Here is a 16,289-nt window from a genome sequence, read left to right on the forward strand (position 1 = left end):
CTTCATGTCTCTATGATATTCTGGTGCTCAGATATGGCTCTAATGTATGTCTAAAGAATTTTGCGCCAGTTTTTCGTCTGCCAGGCGAAAATCATAAGTAAAAACACATTTTCTCAACAAACTGCATGGTTTGGAGTGCACACTGTGTTAATCAAATGAAACGGATTCATTTGAAATATATATTCTTTAAGCAGAACATTAAAGAATATGAAGATAAACAAACAAGCAAACAAATGTATTTACGTTTTCAGTGCTTTGTTAAATGGTTGCTTGGTGGCTGCGTATTGTCTCAAGTCAAATGAGCCCAACTCCACGTTTCTGCGATATTCTGTTCCCTAGATACAGTTCTAATGTAAGTGTAGGGGACTTTTCTCCTGTTTTATTTCTTTTGTCTGCCAGACGAAAATCATGAGTTCAATTGATTCGAAAAGTGAAATCACATCACTTTTCTCCAACATACTCCTATAGGTGTAAATCAGTTTCAAATAACTATTCATTAAGCAGTAGCTGGCAAACAAATGAGCAAACGAATGGATTTAAAGGGGAACGACACCAAGCTGACGTAAAGGGGAGGGCGTTCAGAGGCTAAAATAATTAGCGGCCATTAACTCATTGATCGTTTCACTTGAGGTGTGGGGACGACGGAGGTGACGGCAGATTGTCGGAACAATGGCTGAACAGCACCAGGGGTTCAGAGGAGGTGCGGAAAGGATAGGGGGGGGGGGGGGTAAAAGTAGGCCCAGCCTTTGGGGCTTTACCTTCCCGCACAGCCCCAGAGGGAGAGTCCTAGCACCAGCAGCATATGGATTTCCATAGCCATATGGGTTAGCCACGTCTGGCCAGTCCTGCACTGTAGACTAGCCATGGGGAACTGCCAGTGATCCCCTGCTCAAAGTATAACAAGCTGCGACCATTCAGATGAATGGTGCCGATGTTTTTTGGGGCAGCTGGGTAGTTCAAAAGCGGCTTCCTTACCCGTACCTGCACTTTTAAACCAAATTAATCGTTCAAGGTGCATGTATGTGCGCCAGCCTGCGAGGGTGTCTGGTTTTATTTGCGTATATATGCATATGCGGCGCGGATGATGACTGGTTGCTGTTCTCGGTGGGAGGCGGTGGTGCTGATGGGGGAAGACAGAGTGAGAGAGTTAGTATGTGATACAGAGAGCGGCGAGGAGATTGAAGGCTCTGGCAGGCGAGAGAGGAACGTTGGCAGCGGCAGAAACATCCTCGCCGTGTCGTGGCGCGGCGGATGACTGTACGGCACTAAAGCTGTCACGCGAACGCAAGCCTGATGCTGCCGTATGTGACTGCTACTATCATTAACTCCTATAGGCGCTTCCCCCGAGTGTTTATGCCAAGCTGCGCCACGCATTTGCAGAAGTGTATGCAAACGGATGCAACACAAATAAAATTGTCTCCTTCGCAGATGCAGAAGTTGTCGCCGGTCCCACACTGGCCTGCTTGACGCCAGTCAATGCTGGTCCCTGCTGTCAATCTGAGTTGCTAGACAGGAACTAGCAATGAAATTCATACTGGATATTATATTCAGACTAGACGAAAGACAATATTTTTGATGACATGCAGCTGAATGAATGCATTTATAATGCCATGTCAACTGAAACAATCATGGCTGTTTTTGTATTTATTTAATTCCTGCAGCTTTTGAACTAATTTCATAAAATGTCAACATGAAATGGCATTTGCAACCATTTTTACATTCTAACTGTGACAATTAGTAAAAGAACATAAAAAAATTAAAATAAAAACATTGGGAGACCTTGATTTTATCCATTGGGATTATGAAAGGTGGTCTCGATATAAAGATGCTAAGAGGGGAAAAAAAATTTGTCCACACAATGAGGTCAATGGGACCAAAAAAAACGTCTTATTTATTCTGGATGCTCTGCAAGTCATTCAGGTTTGGAATGAAATAAAGTTGAGTAAATTATGTTAAAATGTCAGTTTTTCGGTTGAATTGTCCTCTTTAGATGAAAGGTTGGTGATGTCAGGCAAAAAAAAAAGAAGTTGTTTCAGGGTGGAACAGGTTGTGATGAAACATTACAAAGATATTTATCTGAACTCAAAGTAGCAGAAACATGCATTAAAGTAAATTTTGATTGTATATTTCCTTCAAGTGATTTTCGAACCCATTCATATCCATTAAACCTGAGCCACTTGGCTTCCGGCATCCGAGTGAAATATTCTCACGATTCTCCTCGAGGTTTTAGTAGATCTAAATCTCTGTACGCATGTGCATTACACACCTCTTTCTCTCAGAGTTTTATTACTATTCATCCAGGTGATCGGGGGACTACACCAAAGCGTGCTCTGGGAGAAGAGTCAGATCGTGTGAAGAGGTGGAACGTGAGTTGCTATCGTTCCTGTTGTTTGGTTGTACTGTTTTCCCCTTTCTCTGCCTCCCTCCCAACCATTTTCCCAAGACAAAAGAATATAAAACAGCTAATGCATTTACAACTCACTGGAGGAGGCAGGGTGAACTCTGCAGGCTGCATTATTTATTTACTGTTGAGACAGGGATATCACTCAATGAGACAGCAGTCTCCATTCCCCCCTGGTCCCACTGCGGAGGCCTACAATCACAGCTTCTCCTCTATCACTATCTCTCTCTCTCTCTCTCTCTCTCTCTCTCCTCCACCAGCAGCATTTATTACCGCCCCACGCTACCGGGAGACACTACCGCTCCCTTCCTGAACTCCCTGCAGAGGAAGGGAGCTTCTGCTGGGCTGGATGGAAGCAGGAGATCCACCACTGACATCAGCATCAGCAGATATCAGGGGGCTTCTGCATAATGACAACGTTCACACCTCAAGACAAAACTGCCCGATTCCAATGGAATGGGTGCTCGAAATAGTGGAACCACAACTCAGACGCAATCAGTGTCAAGTAGTTGAGGATAGGGAAACATTTGACTATAAGGGTGCTTTCAAAGCAGCAATTACTAAAAACATGTTGTAGTTATACTGATGTGTTAAAAAAAAAGCACAAAAAAGCCTGGCCTGGGTTGGGTTTAAAAAGCCAGATTCATTATGATTTGTGTGCACCACTGTCATTAAAAAAAAAAAAAAACGTAATTTGCTAAACTTAACGATTAACTATTTTTGATAATTGTGACATTTCTGGTAACTGCAACTTTTTCTCATTATTGTAACCATTTCTTAATTGCAACCTCAATTTAGATAATTGTGCGACTATTTTGCACAATTGCGACTATTTTGACCAATTTATTAAATCCTAAATATGGCAACTTTATTTTTTACATTTGTGATTTTTTTTTGGTACTTTATTAATTATAACCACTTCTCATAATGTACATTTCTCATAATTGCAACTCTATTTCTCATAAGTGTAACTATTTCTCATCTGCAACTATTTAAATTGCAACTGTATTTTGCACAATTTAGATTATTTTGCACAAATGTAATTACTTCTCAAAATTGCAACTTTTTTTTCTCATAATTGCAATTGTAAATGCTATATAACAATTCAGAGTATTTCTCACAACTGCAACTTAATGTCTCTTAACTGCAACTTTTTTACATAATTGCGAATGTATTTCCTATTTTAAGCTTTCTCTCACAATTCCCTGTTTTATTTTTTTTACTCAGAAATGGGCTTCTATAAAAAAACGGATCTGTGTCACATCTGTAAGGAGAAAAAAAAACAGATTCGGGCCATATTCAGCTGCAGCGTGAACGTAGCCAATGTTACTAGGTGATGTGAACGTTAGAGTTGAATATTTAGATGGGAACAGTAAGACCAGAATGGGAGGGAGGGAGAAAAAGAAGAGGGAGAGAGAGAAAGATGTTGTGAGTGGGAACTAAGCGGTGCACCGGATGAGCGAGTGAAAAGCATTTCTTCATTCTGTCAATACTGGGATGAAGGAGGGAGGGGGTGCGAGAGATATGTGGCGAGAAATAGAGGGAGAAAGAAAAGGAGAGAAAGAGGCAGAAGGAAGGTAAGGGAGAGAAAGCATGAGAACTGAGATATATAGACAGGCAGGCAGACAGACCGACAGACGAAGATAGGAGAGAAAAGAGAGATAAGGTGGGAGAAAGACAGGAATAGAGAGTGAGAGAGAGACAGCAAACTCCCCCTTTCTCTCTCCAAGCTGGTGGGATTCCTCCCCAGGGGTTTCTGTCTTTAAACCTCCATGCTCTTTAAAAATTCTGCCAGCCAGCAGGTCTACACGGCGCTATGGAACTGTCTCCAGCAGGGGAGAAGTGTGTGATTGTGTGTGTGTGTCTGAGGAAAGAGAGAGAGAGAGAGAGAGAGAGAGAGAGAGAGAGAGAGAGAGAGAGAGAGAGAGAGAGAGAGAGAGAGAGACTGGCAGAGCCACCATGCTGACGGCACCGAGATCCCAGTGACAGGTTCAAACCCAATCTCCCCACAGGTCAGTGTTCACTGTACCCCCAAACCCCAATTAAGTCCTGCTTTTTCTTTCTCCATATCCCTCTCTCTCTGGGTGTCAGAGAATAAGCCATAACACATGCAGCGCCCCATGGTTATGATGACGAAAATGCTACTGGGTCCAAAATCAAATGCGTCTACTACTACAATTACTACATTTTCTTAAGGAAACGTGAGCGCTGCTTGCCTGTGCAAAGCTCGCCGTCACGATGCTAGAATATTGGTGGTGGTTGCTATGCTGTTGCTAAGGTGTGGTTTCATAGCGTTACATGGTTGTCAGGGTGTTCTGGGTGGTTGCTAGGCGTTCACTTACTGATATAAGCCGTATGTAGCCACACCCCTTTTTAACATTGTGCTCGTTGTGTTCCGTCTTCCGGTTTGTATTCCCACAGCATTAAAGTAAGATCTTTTTTTTGATGATTTATGAATGAACTGCTCGTTTTAAAATCTTGCCGGTTTATGACATTTGTTATGACATCTGCTTCAAACATTGAAATCTCTACAATAAGTAAATCCACTTCACTAGCTAATTAGTCCACGACAGCGATGCCATAGAAACATACAGAGCTACCGCAAAAACTGAAGTTTAAAGACCAAATTCTAACGATGGCTGCGCGCTTGTTTCTCTGGCGCATGCGGTCTATTCTGGTCTAAATATGGCTTTGGTCCCTCCAACAATGTAAATTCTTCTGCAATATGAAAATAGTGTTCTCAAACACAACAGGACAATAAGAAAAGCAATTATCATAATAAAATTGCCACTTTATTTTGCACAATTGCAATGTTTCATCTTACAATCGCAACTTTACTTAACGTAACTGCAAATGTTTCCCATAAATGCTATTTTATCTAACAATTACGACTATTTGTCATAAATGCGACTTGGTTTCTCATGCATACACTGTAAAAAAAAAGTTACTGCCTTAAATTTTTAAGTAATCAACTTGAAAGATTAAGTTATTTCAACTTAAATTGCATAAAACCGACTTAAAAAATGAGTTGAATCTTTATAAAAAAAAGTTGAAAATTGCTTAACCTATTTTAATGAGTTAAAGCAATATAAAAAACATATGTTGTCATAACTTATTGATCATATCATTTTTACAGTGTAATTGTGAATATTTTTCGCAATTGCTAATTATTTAGTCTAGTCTTTAAAAAAACGACATGGCTAAGGAAAGAACATTAAGGTCAACTGTAACTACTTTTTATCAACGTTTTATCTAACAGCGCAACTTAACTTCTAGTAACTGCAACAGTTTCTCATGAATGCTACTTTTTCTAACAAATGGGACTTCATTTCTTGTAATTGTTTCCTACAATTCCTTGCAAATGTTTAGTAAAATTACAAATTACAGAATGTCTTTAGGTTTAGTCTTTAAAAACATCATGGTTAAGCAATAACCATTAATTAAATCGGATTAATTTTAAAAGCAACTATTTATTTGCCAACATGATATTATATGAATGATACCTGATATTAGATCAGCACATAAAGTCGTGTCCATCCATGACATGGTCATGCAGGTTTGAAGTGCTCTAGCTTAAAGCGTATATTCTCTAATAGAACCGGCGCCTGATGCAACGGCACATCAATGGGGATAAAATAATCTTCTGCCTTCTCTGGACCCTCAAATCTACCACCGAGATTCCTTTCATTACGTTTTAATCGTATGCTGCTGGCTTGCCGCTTTTGACCCTGCACTACGCGCCTTTAATAAGTGCCGACTTCGCTCCTGGATCGAGGCAAAGTGCTAAAGGGGTAGCTCTTCCAGAGTTTCAAATTGACACAGGGCATTACATTTTCACTTGAAACGAGCCAAACAGAGCGGGAGGTGGTTGATTTCTCTTCTTTAGCCCTCGTCTTCCTTTCTTTTTGCGGCTTCTTGCGCTGACCCTTAGGTGGTAAGAAGCTAATATTCGGTGTGCTGGCACAGAGGTTATTTCTTTCCCGCGCAAACACGCCGTCTGCCTGAGACTGCTTAAGGAAATGTAGCAGGTGATGTATTGATCCTCTGCCCACTTCAAGAACTGACAAGTGCGTGACAGGACCGCTGGGAGGAGACACAGGGCAGTGTGGATACGCAACCTCCACGCTAACCACCCCAAGCCTTCCAACACCAGCTTCACTAGGCCTGTGGTCACTGGAAACCAGAGTTTTATAGAGCTACGCATGAGAAAAGGGAATCTGAAAAAACAAAAACTGGCCCTCGAGACAAAAATTTGGGAATGTAAATGAGGAAAATTGGTGTAAAATTTTATTAATTGCTAATTTTCCAAATGAATATAGAGATTCAATCAAATTTAGCTCATTAGCCAAGTTTGCAAGATCAATAAGCTACTACACGTTTGCTAGGTGGTTTCCAGGGTGTTCTGAAGTGGTTTTTAGGTGGTTCAAAGGGAAAAGAGCCCACCCACAAGTATCTATTATATTCAGGCTGCTAATACGGTGTACAAACAACAAGGTTTCGCTTAATTTCGAAAGCAAACTAGATTTTCCAAAACACTCTGCAAATGAATATATTAATGTGACGGGTAAGCGTTTTTTGTTCTTAAGAATACACAACTGATATTCTACTGGGCCAAGCTGAGATTCAGCTACATATGCCCGAGAACCGCAGAGCCAGAAACATCATTAATTGAGTGCCAAGTGGCCTGGGGGATTTTCTGCGTTTAAGCTGTCAACTCCCATTGGACCACGCGATCGCTCGCTCACTCACACTCGCTCTCTCTCTCTTTCTCTCAGCTGTGGCTAGAAGCTACATCAAGCGTGTGGAGTCTCTGAGAAACGCAACCACCACCCCCTCATGCTCTCTCTCTCCGTCTATCTCTTCCTCCACCAAACCAGGACATCCTGCACTTTGGGCCAACGACAAGTGTTTCCTTCCTCGATTGAGGTTTGTCGCACTATGCAAATCTCAAGAGGTTTGAGAGAGCTAGAATACTTAAAGATAACATTTAAAATGGAAGGTCATCGTGCAGTTCTTAATTTCAGTTCACTACGTGGACTGAAACTGTGGCTGCGAAAGGGAAGTAAAACCGACGAATGACCAATCATCCCGTTCCACATTCAAAGAGGACGTGAGACCAGAGTTGAAAATATCCCTTTTATTTTATTTTTTAGCAAGATGTCACTTTCTTGATGAATAAGTCAATGTCTCAGACATCCGAAGTAATGAAGAGTGTTTCCTACAAGCACCCTCCAGCGTTTCTGGCACTGCTAACAGAAAAAACCATGAGGAGAACGCTTTTTTCCGTTCTCAAAGCCCTAAGGTCAGGGTAATCAGACGCCACGGGCAACAGCGTGGCCTTAGTGAGGATGTTTCGACTAGCCTGATGCAAAGGCCAGCTAACTGGGCCCGGCCTTCACATTACCCACTCTCTGGAGATCTGAACTGAAGGAAAATCTCCCAAATGAGACGAGTAAGGGATACCCCAAGAGCGAGGCATGGCCCCCCTTTCCATTCCTCCAGCTCCGGCAGTCGATGTTCTTCTCAATCACGGCTCATCTCGCACATGCCCTCCATGTTAAAGCGTTGAAACCACACTGACGCTCTCCGTGCTCCTTGATGATGCTCCGCTGGCTGGCCTTCCCCCCGGGCTGCTGGTGCGTGTCCTGCAGAGGAGGGGGTGAAGCGGGGGGAAAGGCTACCAATCATGAAGTGTCAGGCTTGGGGCATATGATTGTACACTGTGTCAAAGCTAGACAAATATTTGCCCCGCGAGGCTCCGGGGACGCAGTTTCTCGCTTTGTTACATGAGCTGTAGCTTCACTCAGCATGCCGGTTTACCGCCTAACTAAGGAGATGGAGGGCCGGGTGACATCTGGAGGCTCCTGTGAAACTCTCCAACATCCATCAGGTCAAACACACTCCGCTGGTGGCTTGGAATGTGATGTAAGCGCGGCGCTATTCCCTTTGGGATATAAAGCAATGCTGGAGAAACGTGTAAATCTCAAGGATGTGCATGATAAGGTCAAGGTTAAAGGTTAAATTTGAGATAGATAAACAATGCAATATGATTATCTCCTAAATGCAGGATAGCAGGCCTTGCTTAACCCCAAGTCTCGTTTAACACAACCTCTAATGGCATACTGTTTTTATAAAACGGCAATATGAAACACAAATATTTAACAATTATATTAATTTAATTGTTTCAGTTGAAATCTTAACACAGAATCTGATTGATGTGCAGCCACAGGTTTGTGTAAATTGGCTATTTTCCAACGGTTTCAAAAATGGCTCATCCAATCAGATTTCAGAGCAAAAACTATATAATAATAATGTATTGATACTGTGAGTCCGAATTGTTTGTTCTCCCATCTCTTCTTTACATAATTTCCTGTCCTTAAAAAAAAAGTGCATTTATCTTTAAAAAATAGAAATAATAAAACATTTGATGTAAATAATAATATAGTATAAATATTTATATAAATATAATAATTTAATATTTTCACATCATTGTTTTTTCACCATTTATTTATTTAGAAAAGTATATCATAATAATGTATAAAACACATTCCTTTATCTTTTAAAATGTCACTTATTATATCACTCATTACATTTTTTATTAGCTTTTGCCTTTTAATAGTATGGTGCAGAACTCGCATCCATGTAATTGAGTGTAGGGGGAACAGGACTGGCACAGGTTGGACAGTAAATCACTCTCATATTAGTCTAAATATATAAACGACACACAAATACTGTGCAAATCTTTCAAGCTTTCTCTGGGCACAGATTGCATGTGGGCCTGCTAATAACCATAACTGCACCTGTTAGTAAAAAGCAACATTAATATATGCTGCACTGTGATATAAAAGCACCAAGGAAAAAGAGATTTGTGAGTGTTACTATATAATTACAGATGAAACTTCCTATTGAGATTATACATGGAGCACAAAGATAAGACGGTGCTTTAGGGTTCAAGGCACTGTGACACATTTACTGCATGCAACAGTAAAAGGAGAACAGCTAATCTCTCCAGTTATTTACGAGCGGGTGCTCCTTAACCCGTCATCAATGAAAACATGAAGCTTTTCGTTGCAAATCCTTTCAAATAACTTCAAATAATGTCAGTTTCTATGGCAAGCGCAGAAATAATAACCCGCATATGCATATCTGTTTAATTTCTTTTATTTTTCCCTTTTAACTGACATCCGGAAAGAGATCTGAGAGAGACCGTGGCAATAAAGTCTCGCTTTTCCATCTGTCTGCTTCATTTGCAAAAAAATGGCCTCCTTGCGATTCAGATATATACGGCTCTCTAGCTGCTCCACATGGCAGCTGTAGGTGACCGCGGCCACGGCGAGTCTCTGGGGCCGAGGGATCGCACTTCATATTTCGCCGCCCTCTGTGCCAGCTTCCAGTCTGTTCGCCCCTCATTTAGAGTCCCTATTCGAGCAGAGCGGGTAGTGGAAGAGAGGAGGATAAAAAATCAATTCATATTTCCATAATCCACAGTCCTGTCTGTCTCCGTCTCTTCCCTCGCCCTCTCTCTCTCTCTCTCTCTCGCTCCCCTGGGGTAAAGTAACCCCTCCACCCCGATCTACGGCCTACAACTGTCATTACGCGCCGCAACAATAAGAGGATAAACAAAGGAGGCCTGTAGAGATCGGAGCTGCTGCTGCCATATGCTGGCTAACTTGGGGGAAAAAAGGGATTTCAGCGGATAGAGAGGGAGCAGCCGTACAAAGACGCAAAAAGAGCCTAATCCTGGTAATGAGGCGACTCAATGAGAGCCTTTATGTCAATGTGGAAAAGGCCGATCCATCTGTACACATCTTAAACTAGAAACGATCTTGTCACCAAACAAGCTGAGCGGAGACTTTTTTGGAGGACTTTATGCTATCGCGTTTAAGTTTTCTTATAGTCTTTTTATTCGCCGACATTTAAATTACGCCTCTTGCAGGCCAAGCAAGCAGTTTCTGAAGCATCTCTGCAAAAGACTGATGAAGACCAAAGTGCACACGAAAGCCAAAGATGCTCATGTCTCTTTTCTTTCATTCTCATTGTAGTTCATAATGAACCGTCCAACTTGCTTTGCGTGAGAGGAGAGGCTTGTACATGGAGACCTTGAGGCCGAGTGAGCAGAAATGAAGTGTGAAAACCACAACGCTGCACTACGACCCAGGCCCAGACCCAGACCCACTTCTGCTTGTGCAGAGAACTCATATGACCTAAACTACACTGAAGCAACAACACAAATGCTAACATTTCTATTCTTCTTTTACTGATCATAGTTTTAGAAGTTCTGCAATGCCTATTTGAAAGTTTAATTATTAAGAGAGCAATACAATGATAAATGTGAAAGATTTTTTACTTATAATTATTGCTCAACTGACACGAGTTTTTAACATCCAATGCCAATATCTAGAGAGCAGCATCACCAATGTAATGCATATATATATATTAGGGCTGTCAAAAGATTAATCGCGATTAATCGCATCCAAAATAAAAGTTTGTGTTTGCATAATATATGTGTGTGTACTGTGTATAATTATTTATATATATAAAAACACACACATTCATGTATATGTTTAAGAGATATTTGCATTTATGTACTGGATTTATTTACATTTATATAATTTATATTATATATAAATATTTTATATATAAATATAACCAATTTTTCTTAAATATATACATGATTGATTGTGTGTGTTTTTATATATATAAATAATTATACACAGTACACACACATATGTTATGTAAACACAAACTTTTATTTTGGATGCGATTAATCGCGATTAATCTTTTGACAGCCCTAATATATATATGATTCAAATTTAAATGTTTATTTAAAATATACATATAATCGTACATAATATTTAAAATGAACATTTAAATGAATAAGATATATTTAAAGTATAACATTTAAAACTTGTCTAGCATGTTTTAAATATATTTACAATATGTACTAAAATAAAAAATAATATAAAAAACTATCTACTACAGTATCTATCTAAAAATATTAATTATTTAAAAATGTATATTTAAAAATGCAACATAACAAAACAAAACATAAAACAACATAATATAACAACATAACAAAACATAAAATATAAAATAAAATAAAAACGTAACATAAGATTAAAAAAACATAACAGAAAACATTAAAACAAAACATAACATAAGATAAAAGCATTGCAAAATGACACTAGGTAGAATGTGATGTGATAATTACAAAATAGGCAAATATCGGCTGATTAAGCAGATATTTCAGTCTATTACTACGTACTCTTGTTACATGCTTATTATTTACATTTATGCATTTGACAGACGCTTTTATCCAAAGCGACTTGCATTGCATTTCAAGGTACACATTGACATTCTTATCAGTTCTTGCTTTCCCTGGGAATCGAACCCATTTCCTTGGCGTTGCAAGCACCAATACTCTACTGTTTGAGCTACAGGAAGGCTGCGTTACTATTATATAGTAATAGTAATAGTTACTATTATGCGTTACTAGTGTGATATAGTACCAATCCATGAGTGACACTGTACTGGTGTGAGATACAGCGGTGGGCGTACAAATAAGCACCATCCACACCCATTCACATCACAACCAGCTGATAATTACCAGAACAACGCTTATTGAAGACCTGCTCACTGCTTTTCATTATCAGCAACATCACACAGAGAGAGAGAGAGAGAGAGAGAGAGAGAGAGAGAGAGAGAGAGAGAAGGAAGGTAGGAAGAGAGGAGGGAGGGAGGGAGGTAGGCCTTTAGGAGCAGGAGGGGTCGTGGATGTGGTGGGGTAGGTGTGTGTGGGGGGGGTACGAAGAGAAAAAAAAAGTTCCTCTGTCTCCAACCTGGTCTCCAAAGTCCTGAGGGAACTTCCACAGCACTGTCGGATCTGTAAGAAATTGACAGACAGCATTAATCAGCAACCACGCACCGTTCAGAACACATACATATTAATGAAGGGGGTGGGGGCAAGGGTGGTTTCTCCTATGTGTCGGCACACCGCGGCAACGAGCAGAGGCATGGAACGTTCTGCATATGCAAATGCCATCCGGTTAGATAGAGGCCTTTAGAAACACAGACACAATACTCCACTACCTGCAGAAACAGCAGATGTGTGGCGCTGCATTAATATTTCACACCTAAATTTGTTAAAGGAAAGCATTTACTGCAGCCGTTTAAAAATATAATGTTCAGATTCTACATAAATATTTGAATATTTATTTTATTTTTATAAATATTATATGTCATAGGCCAGGTGTGGGCAACTCTGTCCCTCAAGAAATATCAAATACAAATACATTAATAATAATATTTTATTATTATTATAAATAATATTATTATACATAAACAAATAAAATAAAATATAATTTAAACAAATAAAACTAATAAAAATATATAATATAAAAAATCAAATGTAAAAAAATATATATAATTAGTTTTATGTTTTAAGTACATTTTTATTCATTATTATCATCATCAATGTGTCAAAGCATGTGTGCTCCTGCTAACCACTGTTTTGGGAGTTAATAACTTAACATATTTACTCAGTACTATTAAAGAAGTTTTTAAAAATGCATATTAACACATATTAGTATTATTTTAGATTTTTGGTGAAATGCCATAATCTGACATAAATAAGTGTGTGCAGACTAAGTTGGAAACGCCTAGTGACACATAATAAGGCAGCACTCCAGACGCCTCTGCTATGAGTCACTCTAAAGAGATCAGCTTGGACCACAAAACAACAACTCAATGTCTGCTGAAGGTCAATGTGAGAACCCTGAAACAATGAGTTTGGTGCACAGACACAAACAGGGTGTGCAAGGTACGTCTGATCCTCCATATTATGACAATAGGGCTGAGCATTTTATGCGCAATTCGATATTGCAGACAAAAAAGTCCAATGTCTATTGTCAATAGTGTAGTGATGCATGAAGCCCAGCACACAGAGGACAATTCAAATCAAGCAAATGTATGTTGGTCCACACAGCGAATCTGTGACCTACTTGAACCTACCTTAAACAATATGTGAAATTCCAGATTTTGTGGATTCTTATTGAAATAACTGGACTATGCAACTAAATTAAATATTTGGCAACCAAAACAAAAGTTGCAAACAGCCACACCTCTTCATCTAAGGTAGTATTCAGAGTAAAGGCCATTGCACACTGAGTCCGAAATTCGCATCCAAAATTTTCGCATGTTAAAAAATAAATACGACCTCACGTTATGTCAATCACGCTTGCACACTGCCTACGAAACTTTCGTCCGTCATAAAAAAATCGAAACGGGTTTGATTTTCTGCGTTTTTTTCACATCCGTAACAAGCAGTTTGAATGGTGTTCGAATGGTGCTTTGACAATTCAGAGCCACCGAATCACGAATACGAAAAAACACACACGAAATTTTCGGACTCAGAGTGCAATGGCCTTATGACTGACCTTGCATTAAACACCAGTTTGTTACAGGAAGTTCAAATATCCTGTCTGATAAAAGATAAATATGTTTTCAGAAGATAACAGATTATCACACAGAACTTGTACGACCATGACACAGAACTAAAGGCATATATGTCATACATTTAATGGGAGAAATCCAGTAATTTCAATAGGAATCTGCACGATTGGGAATTTTGCGTGAGGGCGAGACAGATTTCACTTGTGTTAAAGTTGCTCAAATTAATTCATTTCTTTGACCAGCAGAAAGCTGCTGGATTTGAAAGTGACTTCTATGTGGACAGTGCTTCATGCCTCACTACACTATAATAGACAACGGACCTTTTTTGTCGCAAATTTCACTAAAACTTCACTGTTCTGACCTTTGGACTAAGCAGACTAAGTCAGAGCTAAGAGAGTTCACACTTTTCAGGTTTGGTTCGATTAAAATGAACTCTGGTGCGATTGTTCTGTAAGTGCGGTTCATTTGAATAAGTGTGAAGGCTGCCATCTGAACCCTGGTGTGCACCAAACAAGCGAAAAGGTGAGTCTCTGTCCACTTCTAAATGAACTCTGATGTGGTTCAACTGAGCCAAAGACATCTAAACAAACCAAAAACAGGACACGATGTCACAAGATGCGACCTGGTTTTTCTCGTCATAGAAGCCATGTTGCCCCTTACAGAACCGCGTTTACACATTTTATAAGCTCTTCTCAGCTGGTAAAATATCATCATATGTGCGCATATACAACAAGCGCATTTAGTCCAGCACACAGCACACAAATTTCGTGCCGCCTCCGGTTGTCGACAAAACTATTGACTACAGTCACATGCTCCGATACACCTTTTCCACCGACACTGTTCTGTTGAGGATTCCCGGCCTGTGTCCATTCTCTAAATGTTCGATAGTGATGCGCGGTTATATCCGCAGCTCAGACGGGTCAAGTTATAAAAATTGTCAAATTAATTGCGAGTGGGTCGCGGGTCGATGAGATATAAAGCATTAAAAGACTCGGAACTCATTAGCACCGATAGCCTCGTGGGCAAGTGAGCTGACATGTAGTGCTGTTGCGCTTCGGGCAACCCGAGTTCGAGTCACGGCTCGTGGACCTTACCCGATTTAAGATATGTAATTTTGTCAAAGAAGACATTTTATTTTAAATAAATGTTCATTTAAAAGCAGCCTACTTCAGTGTGATATGTTAGCATATCATCCTGCTTAACACTGAGAATTTGAATACTGGTAATTGTAATGTGATGATCAGGTGCGGATATCTAAATCAGAGAATATCATAGGTTTGAGCAGTTGTTGGCTGGATGATTTATTCTTAACAGCAAATTCAGGTGACATTAGAGCTGATCCGCACATCTCTAGCGCACAAGCCCTAGAGCCCCCTTTAAAGTTCAGGTACAAGTCAATGCACAGACTTTTTCTTTGTTCAATTTGCACACTGAACATGGGTTGGAGCTCTTAATTTTGAACTCTCAAAGTGCACCAGATTAATAAATGTATCTTTAAAATCCTTATTATTAAAATACCTAATATATGTGCTTGTAAAAAGTGTTTTCTTCAGCCATGATCAGGATTTTACCACCTCCACCTTGTTTTGAAAAACCCTGTTTTGTATCTATAGGGTCGGTAAAAGAAGCATGTGAACCAAAATTACAAGTGTGACCACACCCTGAAAATAAAAGTATGTTTAAAGCAAAACTACAGAGCATGATAATAATGATAAAAAACTGCGGAACCACCAAGCAACCAACTACAACACCCTAATAGTGTAGGTTTTTAGACAAACGGCAGCTAAAACACGATCACATCAGTGAGTCAAGTTAAATATGGAGTATTTGCACGTTGGCCGTTTCCTCTTTCTTGTCAGCATCAATTTAGGGAGTAACAATATGAACTTCCCATCATATTTGAACTGAAACTCTTGCTTCTTCATTCTGATCTAATCCACAGACACAGTGATGTCAGATGAAGCATCTAGCAGAATGAACACTGATTAATTAGCATGAACCCAACTTCAACCTTCCTTCATCGAATGGATCTCTCCATTTTTCATAGCCGAACCCCTTCTTTTTTGTATCTCCACCCCTCTGGTCGAATTCACCATAGTCGTCTCACTTCTCTCTGCAGTGCAAAGGTAAATATGTCCGCATATTCTCTCTCCGGTGCTGACCAGAGTTCAGAGAGGAAAAGGAGGGGGGGGGGGGGGGGGGGGGGGGTGAAAAGACTGACAAAGGTGCATTACATAATCCCATTGTGAGATTTCACGGACCTTGTCTTATAATATTTTTACAAAGACTGAATTTCCTTCTCCCCAGGGATCTGAAGCCAAACTCCTCCATCTGATCTGGCAGAGTCAGGTCAATTTTATGCTGATTTTATGGGTGAGAGGATGGGAACCACTGCCAGGGAGAGAAAGAGGAACACAGGGGAGAGGAGAGAGATAGA

General features: G+C 39.9%; 1 protein-coding gene across 2 annotated transcripts in view; it reads right to left on the reverse strand.

Moving 5' to 3' along the window:
• Nucleotides 1-16,289, reverse strand: part of dennd1b (DENN/MADD domain containing 1B) — a 92,976-nt gene that overhangs the window by 57,423 nt on the left and 19,264 nt on the right. For both annotated transcript variants that reach the window (XM_079592904.1, XM_079592903.1), the window contains exon 3: nucleotides 12,241-12,284. In XM_079592904.1, the coding sequence (XP_079449030.1) occupies nucleotides 12,241-12,284 (44 nt within the window). The remainder of the gene's footprint in view (nucleotides 1-12,240; nucleotides 12,285-16,289) is intronic.

Source organism: Phoxinus phoxinus, assembly GCF_949152265.1.
Source record: "Phoxinus phoxinus genome assembly, chromosome: 20".
Lineage (NCBI taxonomy): Eukaryota > Metazoa > Chordata > Actinopteri > Cypriniformes > Leuciscidae > Phoxinus > Phoxinus phoxinus.